Below are 14,819 nucleotides of genomic sequence, written 5' to 3'. Positions count from 1 at the left end.
GCCAGCAAGTTCAAACTCAAAGATCTAGGAAAGTTAAAATACTTTCTGGGCATTAAAGTTGCGAGGTCATCTCAAGGTATATCTTTGTCACAACGAAAATATGCCTTGGAAATATTGGAAGATACTGGCTTTCTTGGAGCTAAACCGGCTCGATTTCCTATGGATCAGAACCTGGGACTCACGCAGACAGATGGTGAGCTGTTGAAAGATCCATCCATATATCGTAGACTCGTTGGTCGTCTAATTTATTTGACAATCACTCGGCCGGACCTGGTCTACTCCGTCCACATTTTAAGTCAATTTATGGACAAGCCTAGGCTGCCACATTTAGATGCAGCACATCAAGTTTTGAGGTACATAAAGGGGACGCCAGGACAAGGGATCATGCTCTACTCCACCAGATCCCTTCAACTGAAAGCATATTGCGACGCTGATTGGGCAAAATGCAAAGATACAAGAAGGTCAGTTTCGGGCTATTGTATCTTGCTTGGAGACTCACTTATATCTTGGAAAACAAAGAAGCAAACCACAGTGGCAAGATCTACAGCGGAGGCAGAATATAGAGCCATGGCATCCACATGTTGTGAGATAACTTGGCTAAGATATGTGCTTAATGATCTACATGTTCATCATCCGAAACCTGTTACTTTGTTCTGTGATAATCAAGCTGCCCTCCACATTGCATCCAACCCTGTATTCCATGAGCGAACGAAACATATCGAACTTGATTGTCATTTGGTTCGAGAAAAGATACAAGAAGGTCTTATCAAAACTGCCCATGTCCGAACTCTACAACAACTGGCAGATTTGTTTACCAAAGCACTAAGTACCTCTCAGTTTGAAAATCTTCTTAGCAAGTTGAGTATAATTAACATATACTCCAACTTGAGGGGGAGTGTTGAAGATTGAGATAATCAGGAATGAGACTTCGGCTCTATAGGAAAGTATCTTTGTATTAAATTAGTTTCTTGTTTCATAAGTCAACTTGTAATTACCTAGTTTAGCACTTAGCTTGTATATATAGTTGGAGTTGTATACCTTTTCTGAATAAGAAAATACGAAAACTATTATTCAAACCCTATTGGTTTTTCTACATATATCCTTACATGTCTTAAATTTACTAAGTGAATGTGATATTATTTTAATCCACTACATTCCAAGTTTTGTTCCGTTAGTATTAAAAACCTCACATAAATACTACCCTACAAAAGAAAATGGCATCTAAAATTCCAAATCATTACTTGTAATTATCATGGTGGTCCATTCATTAAAATTTCCAACCAATTTGCCATTGGTGTGGGCTGACCTGGGCCCAGAGTTGTGATCTGTTACAAGATGTCTGCAGACCCAATATCGAAATATGTAGTTGGTTGTCATGATTTTGCCTACTTCTCAAGTCTCTGCAACACAATGACGTTGTACACTAACACTTGGGCACAGCATCTTGATCAGTTCCTGACACGCTGTGGCGATTGCAGTGATCGTTTTGAACACATGCATTTGATTATTAGATCATATATATGATTGCCCATGGTCATCTGAGTTTCTGGCTCAGGTGACAAGAAAAGGTCTAGGGTTGGATTCTTAGATTCGATGTTAATAAGTTTATCCTCTGCCGAAAAAACTACCATTCCCACCTTTATTGCAGTATTACTGTGTTCTTAATTTTATTTTTTTCTTTTCTTCTGATTTATGTTTTTTTATGTAATAAATGAGAAGGGGCACAAACATTGACGCAAGTGTTGGTGTCAAAACTTGGATAGTGCCTGACTAAGTTCAACATGTTATTTGTTCCAGGTGTTGTTATTGGTCTCAATGCCACGAGATGACTTGAGAAAAACAGAAAATAGACGTGTGGTTATGTAGGATCACATAGGTTTGCACTAAGGTTAGACTTCTTAACCAAAATGAATGTACAACTAATGAGACTCTAGTTCGGTTAAGTTCTTTCTTATGCATAAAGTGAATGAAGACTTGAAATCCAGTGTGAAATATGTGTTTGCCTAAGTTTGTTGATGAAAACTGATTGTATTCATTCATGATTGAGTCAAGATTACAAACATTCATAAGCAACGCAGGCTGATAAGCCAGTTTACATAGTGAAAAGTAAATAGACTTCAAAATGTAAAGAAAGCAGTAAAACTCTAGCAAGATTCAAGTCATGAAGCGCAGGATAATGCTAGAGGAGTCCGTCAATATTGCTAGTATCGGGCTGACCTGGAGGGAAGACATAGCTTCAAAGAGGTGATCTAGGTTCGTAGAAATGTTCGTCAGCTAAACCATACTATGTGCTGTAAAGCAGTAAGAGTTTTACATCTCATGAATCATAGGTTGGATTCACTTTGAAGAAAATTTGGGATTGTAGTTGAAGAGCTAAGAGATTTGCTGAAGAGCAATTGGGTTGTGCTGAAAAAAAAAAATTGGTTGATTGAAGAATCATTTGAATTTTGTAATCGTAGAGATGGATTTGACAAAGGTTTTGAGATTGAAAGCCTCTTGTTCTATTTGGTGAAGGTCCTCGATCATATCGATGAGCTGGAGCAGGGATAAATCAATTATTTGATACTGAAAATAACTACAATTTGTGGTTGGTGGCCTTCTTCTAAGATTCATGGCGGTCGCATGCTGCTATGGTGCCGTAAACTTGTCTGGTGACGTGTTCCTAGTCATTTAAGGAAGTGCAAAATTCTCATGCTTGGTTGTCTACGTGGTAGATGCGCTCCGGGTAGAGATGAACCCGAGCTCTAGAGGGGTTGTTGTGTGCTAGGAAGTAGTTATCTCGAGCCCCAACAAGCTAGACTGAATTGGGAAGTGAATGGATGAGTGTTCCACGCCTTTCTGTACATGAAAATAGATCGGTACTATAATAAAATTTGTTTTTATTTTTGGCCCAAACAACAAATGTAACTACTCTCAGTCACTTAAGAAGCACAAATATTTTTAGGTCGGAGAGCAACAGTCCTAAACAGAACAACTCAACTCATTAATATTCATTCTTCATAAATCATGCATACAGTCCACTAGCTCACTTGCATATGTTCTTTTATCTTATATCACTATGGCCCATGGGTAATAATGTTCTCTTGACAGTTACTTTATATTATCATGTTAATCAAAATTATAAAGTGTGATGTATAATGTAATTTCGATAATTTGACAATACATGCATGACTCTCTTCGATTGAATTTTCCTACCAATTTCACATTGGTATTGTATTATTTACAAATCAACGGCACAGATTCAAAGTTGTGCAAGAAATTTAAATATCCTTGTATAAAATATCTCAAGTTGTTATAAAATAACCCTTATTGCTGATTGTAGAGGCTTAAATCATTTTCCAAAGCTTTCAAAGTTGGTGTGAGTTGACATTCCCTTCCCGTCTTAGTTCTTATTTTATTCCTTTGGTTGGAACCATTACATGGTACCAAAATGTATTTCATCAAAATTTCAAATAGTTGATCAGTACATCCTTGACAATTATGTTATTCCTATATCACATGCGGCCCACCTAATTTCTATCTGTTTTTCCTCTATGTCTAAGCCAATTTTTAGAACAGAATATCACATTCGAACATAAATTTCTTCTAAAAAGTTTCAAATAGTCTATAAAGTTGAACTTCTTTACCATTTTAATTGTTAGGATAACTATCTTTGAATTTTCATCCCAATTGTTGGCTTCCTTATGTTCTGATTCGGATTGCCTCTTTTCTCTCCTTGTCGTTTTATTGAACGTTTTGTTCAAAGATGCATCTAACTTTGTGTTTTTGAAATTTCGTACATGGCTTACAGTTGCAGCTGTCTACTAGAATTCATTCAAATAGTTACTAGTTTTTTTTTTTTTATTTCAAGGAAATGCAACATTTTTTTTTTACACTTAATTAATAAGTGATTTTTTTTTTTTTGTAGGATATTACTATATTATACCTCAAGGCACGTCGGTCTCCACATGACCGTTTCAATAGTCATAGGTTTCATGGTCTGTTCTTGATTTTGGCCTTTTTCTTGTTATCATCTCCACATAGACTTCATTTCCATCTACAAGAATGATGTTGGATTGGGATTCAAGTAGACAAAAAATAGTCTACAGTCCTCTAAAGGTATTCTTCAAATAAACTTATTTGAGGAATCTCTTGTAGGGCTAACTCTATAATTTCTATCATCTATAATTTATATCTCAAAGGTTATTCCTATAAAAAAAAAAATCACCCAGCTTTGAAACTACTATTGAATTAAACGGAATGGGACTTGGTGTTTCTTTGAAGAATCGTATTCATTCATTTTCTTCCCGACAATTGATGTTTTAATAGTTTATGATTTATCTAATTATTTACAAGAATGATCTATATGAATGACTAATTAAACTATAGATGGTTCAAATCGATGAAAAAAAATTATGGAATGTGTACCGCAAAGTATAACTTGAGGGATCTCCAAATAGAATTGGACTGGTGGCTCTTTATGCAATTATACATATTAGCCTTTACTTTGTTCCTAATTTATGTGTATTATTTGGTCCTTTCTTTGACTGCTTGGGTATGAAATTTCAAAGCCGCGGGTTCATGCAAGTCCTGGAAATTTTCTATAGAACAGTATATTTAATCAGAGAAATGGTAGGAAGACTGGCATCACCTATTTAATTACTGTGTCAACAAAAACCTTACGATGACCCTGTTCGACAAGCACATGCAAATTTAAAGTATTTGTCGCTGAAAACGACTTCCATAATTCCACTAGAATTATATTAGTGCGTTTACAACTTTCAAACAGTTCGATTCACTGATGCGAGAGAGGCCACTTTCATTGAATTGTGAGGACCAAATAATTCATGTACACGTACTTCGAGTGCAGAAGACAAAATCTGTTCAGATTATGCAAATTTTCAAACAAGATTAGTTAGGCCTCATGTACAAGTTTATATGCCTCATGAAACGATCAAGCCGCTTTTGGGGATTTGGAGGGGGAGGCATGGCACTTTAGGCCTATACGTGGCTCTCTCCATGGGCGTCCAACTATCGTGTGTGGTGACACTGGATATATGTCAATAATCTGTGATAAAATTATATATGCTAATAAATAATAAATGCGAATAGGAAATTAATAGAGTATGAACAAAACAAAAATATAAAGCAAACAATTTGAAGATCGAGGCTTGTTTACCGCAATGTCCTTGAAATAGAAATTTCGTCTCTACTCAGTGCTTGTAGTTCTACAGACGTCTGCTTCACCAGGATTCAACGATCAAGTTAGAATTTCAGCACCAGAAAACTTAACTTCTAGCGAATTTATGGCGAATTTATGTGTGATTCTCTCAGTAAGAAGGTTTAGGAATGTAGAAGAAGAATTTGATAATTTATGTGTTCTAAATGCCATGCAGATGTATGTATATATAGTGAGATTATGTCTGTTCGCAATAGGTATGAGAATGGGATGTGATTATTGGGAGACATCTCTTCAGAGAGGTATTGTGCTTTCTGCGTTTTTCCATTGGCTTCAGACTTCATCTGAAAAGATGAGTCTGTTAAAAAATAATTAAATTCGAAATTAATTAATTAAACAATTTAATTTTCAGGGCTTTCTTTTGATAATTAATTATATATTAATTATTAATTAATTATCAAATAATTAGTACACCCCAAAGCCCAACCCCAAGGTTGAGCCCAATTTCATTTTCAAATGTCCATTACTCCAATCACTATTTATAATTGACAAAACCTTATAAAGTGAGGAAACCTTATAAAATGAGGAAATCTTTTAGGAATGGCCAATATGGGACAATGAAATTTCCACTCAAAATTTCCAGCAAACACCACGCGCATACCCTCGAGCCGATTCTAGGAACCTACACATGAAAATAAAAAAGAAAAAAAAAACCAGTTGTCAACTGAAGCACCATGCTTATGACAGTTTGATTAACAACACGCTGATCAAATTTGTAACAGTTGGTTGCTCGAAAAGTTCGGATATAGAGAAATTTTTAGAAACCTAATATGGGAAGGACTCTCCCACTGTATTTTCGCAATTTAAATCCTATTATTCTTGCTTTCTTTGTGCTTTTGATAAATCTTCGAAAGTACTTAAAGGGGATATTGTTTGACTCAAACCCAAAATAAGCTTTACCAATTAGGTGTAAACGCAACAAAGATATAATGAAGTGTCAACACAAGGAAAAACACAGCATGCTTTTCTCACATGTCATTGTTTAGAAAGAAAAAAAAAAGAGTGAAGAAAAGATAGAGGATGGAAGAAATTTGAGAGGTAGATGAACAATGAGAGAAGTGAAACTGAAAAGAAGTTGAGCACACATCCGCATGCTTCTTGACGCGTTGCGAGTCAAACACGTGGACAACATATTAAGTGACATGAAGTATATATGACCTTTGCGCTTCATACATGGATTAATTTGTCCTAATTAATACCATAAATTCCAATGGCCGTATCAGCACGAAAATACGAATATGGGAGGCTTGGTCCACTTCACGCTAGCTATTGTTAGCCTGCCCTTGATTCAATAAAGATTTTTCAGCTCCTGGAAAACGAAAGTTGGCCTGTTTCTTCATTTCTAATTAAGTTGTGACAGAGACAAAATTTTGTTGTTATTCGCAGGATTTTTATCAACCTTCCTTCATGAGAAAATTCTAATTGCAGTACTTATACTTTTCGTTGAAGAAATCTTGTGGTGATTTTCGTTGTTATTGATTGATACTGAAAATAAATTGAAATGTTGAAACTTGTTCTTAATTAGAATTATCAAACGTTTTCACCAATTTTAAAAATTGGACTTATCCTAAATATTTTGGTTCTTGTAATCATGTAACTTAACTTGTACAGCATACTATGTAATCCTATATATACTCCTAAAGGAGAAGAGAAATACGATAAAGTATATTTCTCCATAGCGTATATGTATGTACGTACCTTCGTTTCCATCCTAGTTATTAAAAATAGAATGAGAGAGAGAAAATATACATCACAGCTAAATATAACAAAGTTACGCTACTACAGTTAAGCTAGCCATAATTAGGTACTGAATTTACACAATAAGACCATCCTTGAATCTACGTGAGTCAAACCTTGGAGACGTACTGTCCCTGGACCAACAATTAGTTATTATATGTATATATAGTTACTTTAAATATTAATTCCACAATCATTCCAAAAAGGATGTGTCCATTGTATTTTAACTTGGTAATGAAGTTATTTAGCTATTGATAAGGTTGTTTGCATTCAGAAAACACTCAAATCAATTTGAGACAGATGAACCTGATAAAGATAAGTGTCTATCTATCTAATCATGATAAAATTCCTTACTCATAGTGACATGTCGGCATTTATTTAACTTAAGAAAGAAGATGTCTCACTAATACTCCAATAACTAATTATCAAATTGCATGGTGACAAATAAACGGGAAAGACGAAAGACAAATTCAATAGGTACCCAATATATTAGTCTAAAACTAGAAATTTTTAACTGATTGGGAAGACTAGTAACTAACAAATTAAGGGAAGCGATCATGACCTATATTTAAACTAATAGGTGGAGAGCTTATATGAGATAATAATTTATAAAGGGATGTGCTATTCACACACCCCATTTTACTTCTCACACACCCTTGATAATTTATGTTAATTGATATTCTTCAATTCATCTGATTCGATGACCGAAAATTAAAAAGGTGTGTGAGAAGTAAAATGAGATGTGTAAATATCACACCCCAAAACATTAGCAATGATAGAGTCATAAGCAGAATTTATTCAACAAGCATCAAACATGATGATGAAAACAAATACGAGAGTGCATGAAGAGGAGGAGTTGTGAAAATTTATTTTCTTAGTCAAGATGATAATATGTACGTATTTATCATATATACTCTCAGCCCTTATATCTATCATGTTTTGATGACAATCCGTGACAGCAGTTTTCTTAGACAATTTTTTATATACATTTTTGTGAGGCTCACTTTATAATGTATTTCAACGATCTGAACCGTTTATCTTTTAGATATTCTCTCAAATATCATATCTACTAAAAATCACCCAAATTTAAAATCATATGACCGTTGGATTAAAGGATTATGATTTCTTTGTAAAACCATATTCGTCTATTTTCTTCACTATAAATGAATGTCTTAATCTTAATAGTTTTAGATTTGTTTAATTTTTTGCAAGGATGATCTTCGGATCATTGAAAACATTTCAGAGTGGGCTTAGAAAAACGTGTGTAAAAAATTATTCAAAAAATAGTGTCATAAATCTGCCTCCTTATGTTTTATGTGTATTATTAAAGTCAAAGTAATAAGTCTATGTGGTTAAATAATATTTCGTGCATGATGATTGACCAAATTTTTTTCGTAGAAGAAATTATTACCGAGTATATTTTTTTCTTTGAAAAAAATCAAGATTAATGAAAAAAGAAATAAGTAACGAAGAAAGGAAGCAATTAATCAAGGTTTGCTTAGCAAATAAATAAATAAAAATGAATCAAAGTCTAAAAGTAGTAGGTGAGGAAAGAAAAGGCTCTTGGGGAGGCCAATAATTATTTAATGTTAGAACTTGTTCTTCTTGCAGGTCCTTCTAAGCTACATGCTTCTTTCTTCTTCCACAGCCTACCCATATAAAAAAGCGGAAAATGTTGAAAGCCACGCGTACGGAAGTTGATTGATACAAGAAGGAAGACCCACACTTTTAGAAATGTAGTAGAAGCTTCCTTTAAAGAACCGATCAAAGAACTCCCACCCATTTCCCATTGGAAAATTTAAATCCCACCTCTCTCAGTCTCTCTTTCATCATTTTCTTCAAGAAAGAAAAAGCTTGTCGTTTGTCCCTTTGTCCCAATATCGATCTCATCTTTCAAACACGACTAAAGTGGGGCTTGTGTGGTGGGTTTTCTTTAATGTATGAACTTGTTACCAAAATTGCCATGTTTTAGGACTTTTTATTTAACAAAAACAATTTTTTTATAACGAGTTAACAAAAATACAACCCATTTTATAACTGATTAATAATGAATTAACTCGGTTGCAAGTAAGATAACTAAGGCTCATTCGAACAATAAAATTTTCAGGCGTGCAGTGTCATATTTAATCAGATTCTAATTTGACACACTAAACTTAATGTGACATGACAAATAAAATGCAATCCAACATTAAATATTTCATGCGTGTTGTGCATGCAACCAAAGTTCTAAAAGATATTAAGTGCTAATCGAGTGACGAACTGAGACTTAACACCTAGACAAGAGGCTAGACGGATTTAATTAAATTGATATAGCATATAAATTGTTGCCTATGTACACTCTGAAAAATTATACTTGTATTGAACAAAGTGAAAGAAAACTGCAAGATTACAAGGGTTAACGAAATCGTTAATTTTCCTATTACACGAAGATCAAGTGACAACAAACTCTCAAATTGTATTGGAATAGGAATTATGAGGCCCAAAAGTCTAACCGTATATCTATCAAACAGCACCCCTTTCATGCATAGATCTCAACTGAAAATCTATAAAAAAACACTTCTACTAAATAGAGAAATCAAAACTATCAAACTCCTAGTGAGAATCTGGAAACTATTAAACATAATCAAAATTAAAAGGACAAAAATAGTATCACCCCCCTTATCCTCCCGCTACACCAAAGAGAATGTGTCGTGCTAGCTAAATCCCAACCCGACGCAAACCTGACTGATTCCACACTCTGTGGATCCAAACTCATATTAAAAGTGCAAATTGGAGTTAAAATTTTGTGTTTGATGTGTGCGTGCCCCAAAAGGCGATAATTATTGACGGATACAACGTTTCATGACGACAATTGGATTAAAAAAAACAAAAGTAAGTGGAAGACATGAGAAGAAAGAGACCAAGAAGATTTTTTAGAAGGGTTGCCGCCGTAGGCCGAAAGCAAGGGCCGGCGGCGAAGAATGATCACCTTTGCTTTTCTCTCCAGACGGCTAAGGTTTATGGCTATTGCAATTAACCTTTAAGTATCTTTAAAAGAATCAGTATAATTTTTTTCTTACAAGAATGACACATAAAGCTTAAAAGAATAAATCATATCAATGAATGAGATTAGAAAAAGGCTGAGTAGGATTGAAGTTATCTCGGAGTATCCGTTTGTTTAAATTTAAAGTAAATGTCTTGTAAAATGTCTAAATTATATGTAATGAGAAAATTTGATGTTTCTTAACGGATCACTAATAAATTTTACGGGTTAACAAAAATATGACTCATATTTTAGCTCAGATCTCACTGGTTAATGAAAACACGATATGTTTGGTTAACTACGAGTTCACTCTATTTGAACAAGACAACTAATGCTCATTTGGACATTAAAATTTTCAAGTAGGAAGCGCGAAAATTAGTTAGATTCGTAGTCTGGCACACACTAAACCCAATGTGAAAAAAGACAGCTAAAACGTAATCCAAACATTAATTTTTTCATGAATGTTGAGCATGTAGTCGGAATTCACGGTTTGACAAGATAAGTCTGTGACCGGGATAAAAATCTAGGAACAAGACTTTGCTGTTGAAATTTCAGCAGGAGGTCCTGCTTACACTCAATTTCAAATGAACACGTGTTCAAATTTTAATTAAAATAATTAAAACTTGTATACATATCCACTCGAAATTAGATGTAAGCAAGAATTCCTGCTGAAATATTCAGCAGCGAAGTTAATTTCAAAATCTAGCCAAAAAAAAAAAAAAAATTAATTGCCATTCATATTTTATATATTTCATTATGTTGTTTCTAAGAATTTCTAGAACCCACGTCGCTTTCAACTTTTGTCCTATATAATAGGCATGTCCACGAACGCGCAAGAAAGAAGCTGCGTTTCTCTTTTTGTTTTTGTGTCTTGAGGAAGGGATTGAAAGAAGAGAGTTATGGTCTTGGTTTTTCTTCCACCTCAAAACCACCACAACCACCGCCATGGTACCTGGTAGGGGCAAAGCTCGAACCAACACTGTTCTCTCTCGCTTCTTTCTCTCAGGATTTTACTGCTGGGGTTGGGACTTCCTCACTGCCCTTCTCCTTTTTAGTAGCCCTACCACCTCCTCCTAAATCCTAACTAACTAACCCATAATTTAGTTCAATCCCAAAACCAGAATAAGGGTGGGTTTTTAGCTCAGTTACATAGTGTTAAAGCCAAAGTTTTTTTCTTTATTTTTTTTGTTAATCGGGTTTTTTCCATCGGAAAAAATGGCGCAAAGGTCCGTTCCGGCGCCGTTTCTGACGAAGACGTATCTACTGGTGGATGATCCGAGCTTGGACGACGTGATATCATGGAATGAAAGTGGGACGACGTTTGTGGTTTGGAAGACACTGGATTTTGCAAGGGACTTGTTGCCTAAATATTTCAAGCACAACAATTTCTCAAGCTTCGTCCGCCAGCTCAATACCTATGTAAGTTTTTTCGCAATTATATATATATATTTTTTGTGTATTTTCATATAGAAAATTGTTGTTAGCATTTTAAAAATTTAATTAAGCATTCTAAATTTATTTATTTTTAAATTAATAATAAAAATGCACTTAAAATTTTAAAATACTAATAACAATTTTACTTATATTTATCTTTAGTTTTTAATAGTTCATAAATTAGTTTTATGTTTTTGTAAAAACAAATTAGAGGACAAAACTAAAGACCGTTGAATGATTTCCATAGAGATTCTGGTTTTCTTTTCCTTTTTTTTTTTTTTTTTCCTTCAATGGTTGGTGAAGATTGCTTGAAAATAAATAAAAGAGGCTTTGATGTCAACCAAAAAAAAAAAAAAACCCTTGTTTTTTTTCTTCAATGGTTGGTGAAAATTGCTTGAAAATAAGTAAAAGAGGCTTTGATTTGATGGATCCATGTGAACACATAAAAAAAAAAGCCACATAAAAGAAAATAAGCATTGTCGAAAATGTTCCCAATGGTCAATAAAATAATTTTTTTTGTGGTAATTCTTTTTTTAAAATGTTTTAATAAACTAAAATAATAATGAGCCTATTTCCCTGGAAACTTCCAATTAATAATTTTTTTTTTTACAGAAATTTTTATAGTTTAATTTTTGTTTTCAACCGAAAAAAAGTTGGTGTGTGTTAAAAGTATATATATTAATGAAAGATGACGACACGGTGGAAGCATCGAGATCGCAGCCCATTTTAGAATTCTACATTGTCCGCGGACCGAAGGAGCCCATATCTACTGTACCCATTATTCCTGTGCCCACTTTTTCATGGATTTAACTTTAATCGTGAGAGAAATACTAGATAGACTAAATTAGTAATCGAAATTTTAAAGATTATATAGTATGAAATCTGATGATTAAATTATTGCTTAAGCATTGATAAATTTATTTACTTCTTATTGATGACACATTATTTAATTTACAAACTTTGTTTATAAATTTAATCTCTTAGAATTACTTTAGAAAAAAAATTTATAAAATAAAAAAGTGGATCTGGTTAGGGTATTTTTCGTCGACAGGTGTCAACTGCTTAATGCCGGCAGAGGGTGGGCAGAGGGTTTTTGCGCGCAGCAGATCTGCACCCGGCCTGTACCCAATAGATAAGTTTGCAGTCCGGTCCCCCTGCCTCCAATTTTCCAAATCGGACAGCGGAAAATTGAACTTTCTAGAAATTACTCAATTATTCCATAAATGATGTGTTAATTATTAATAACGAAATAATTAATCGATTTTTTCGGTTGTTTTAATTTCAGGGATTTCGAAAGACGGTGCCGGACAAATGGGAGTTCGCGAACGAGAATTTCCAGCGAGGGCAGAAGGAGCTCCTGTCCGAGATCCGCCGCCGAAAACCGGTGACATCAACGGCGGCGCAGGCAGCGCTAGGTGAAAAATCTGGAGGGCCATCGACACCGTCGAACTCAGGGGAGGAGCTGGCGTCGACGTCGACGTCGTTGCCGGACTCGAAGAATCCGGGGTCGGTGGAGACGGCGACGCTGAGCCAGGTGGCGGATTTATCGGACGAGAACAAGAAGCTGAAGCGGGAGAACGAGAATCTGAACTCGGAGCTGGCGCAGACAAAGAAGCAGTGCGACGAGCTGGTGGGGTTTCTGGTGGAGTACGTGAAGATGGGGCCCGAACAGATCAACCGCATCATTGGGCGTGGAAGCTATGGGCCCACCCGCGATGATTTTGAACCGGACGATCGTGGTCTTGGTCTTGATATGGACGGTGGTGATGATGACGAAGAAGAGAAGGAAGGACTGAAGCTGTTTGGGGTTTGGGTGAAGGGGGACGAGAAAATGAAGGGGAAGAAAACGGGGCGAGATGAGAAATTCGGTGTTTGTGGTGTCGGCGGTGTTCCCCGCGCGAAGAGGATGAAGGGCGGCGTGGATTTTCACGCGCCGATGATGAGGAGCGGGAAGGTGTGTAACTAGGCTAGCCGAGCAAGTCCGAGCCAAGCGGAGCTAGCGGGAAACTGGGAGGTTTACATGGTAACTACTGTGCACCTGCCCGCATGCAGTTTGAAAAATTTGTAGAAATGTAAGTTTTTATTTTGCATAAAATATGGATAAATACCGAAAAAAAAAAAAAAAAAAATAGTAGTTCCATAAAATGCAATGGATAGACAAAAATTATGGCGGTGTTATTATGTAGTTGTAATAAGGAATTGGGTTTTTGAACCTTGTTTGTACAATGCTGGAAAATGGGAATTAAAAGTGTCTTTGCTTTTTCATCCTTTGAGAAACTTTATTATTTGCTATTTTACATGTTGGGGAAGCCTTTCTATGATCAATTTTCATTTTTTTTTAAAGAAGTACGCTATTCATTAATTCATAAAAGATAACGTACATTATCGGAGGAAAGTATGCTTACATGGGCTTGATAAAACCTTGTTGGAATTTTCAACCCGATTAAAGGTAAAATACTGTCTTGCACATGAGTTACCTATCCTCTAGAACAAATGTGAAAATAAAATTGAATAAAGGCATCCTCAAAGAAAACATCAGTTATGAAATTCATTGGTTCCTCAAACCACATTATCACCTGCTGACATCCAATGCATGCCCCTTACAAGTTTATGAGCTACATTATTTGCTTCACGTCAAGTCAAATTGAAGTTCTTCTGGGAGATGTCTCTTATAAAAGTTCCGATGTCATTAATAAGGGACACAAGGAAAGAGGTATCATCCCCGTGATTCTTCATGGTTGCCAGTGTCAAACTCGAATCGCCTTCAAAGATTATTCGGCAGCCATCCTCAAAATGGTCCTGGATAAATAGTACTGCCCTTCGTGCAGCCACAAGCTCGGCATGCAGCGGCAATGAGATTGCGTCTCATCCTTCTGATAAAGCCTCCATAAATTCCCCATTGTTGTTGCGGCACATTACTCCAACTCCACCACGTCTCGATGCTTTATGCCATGCTCCATTGAAGTTACACTTGACCCAACCCTCAATGGGTTTACTCCATCTATGTGGTGTCCTGACTGTGGCAGTCTTGCGGGGCTGATGGCAGCTAGCCATTCCTCAGCACTCAAAATTATTTCTCTAGGTGGCTTTTGTTTACCGTTCCATAAAAAGGTCATTTCTGGCCTTCCAAATCCCTTATAAAATCTTAAGTACTAAATCAAAGGATCAATAAATACATTAGTATCGCTAGTTAGTACTACGGTTGAGTGGTATTCTCTTCAGTTGTAAGTGGGAAATCATATGTTCAATTCTTGTCATTGGTGAATTCAAATCAAATTATTATGGCTGGTTTATTGTAAAATTTAACTTTCATTCTCTTAGTGTAGATAATATCGTATGTATTTGTTTGGGCCCGAAATAACGCTTTGGGCCGAGCCTAGAGTTATTCTCAGTCCAGAAAGGGATACT

General features: G+C 35.5%; 1 protein-coding gene across 1 annotated transcript; it reads left to right on the top strand.

Moving 5' to 3' along the window:
- Positions 1–10,833: 10,833 nt before the first annotated feature.
- Positions 10,834–13,723, top strand: LOC137747623 (heat shock factor protein HSF24-like). Its single transcript, XM_068487764.1, has 2 exons — positions 10,834–11,396; positions 12,697–13,723. The coding sequence occupies exons 1-2, from the start codon at positions 11,193–11,195 to the stop codon at positions 13,375–13,377; spliced, it is 885 nt and encodes a 294-aa protein (XP_068343865.1). The 5' UTR covers positions 10,834–11,192; the 3' UTR covers positions 13,378–13,723.
- The last annotated feature ends 1,096 nt before the right edge of the window (positions 13,724–14,819 follow it).

The sequence above is a fragment of the Pyrus communis genome, chromosome 10 (genome assembly GCF_963583255.1).
Source record: "Pyrus communis chromosome 10, drPyrComm1.1, whole genome shotgun sequence".
NCBI classification, from domain to species: Eukaryota; Viridiplantae; Streptophyta; class Magnoliopsida; order Rosales; family Rosaceae; genus Pyrus; species Pyrus communis.
The sequence above is the reverse complement of the archived record's forward strand: the minus strand, read 5'-3'. Positions and strand labels throughout refer to the sequence as shown.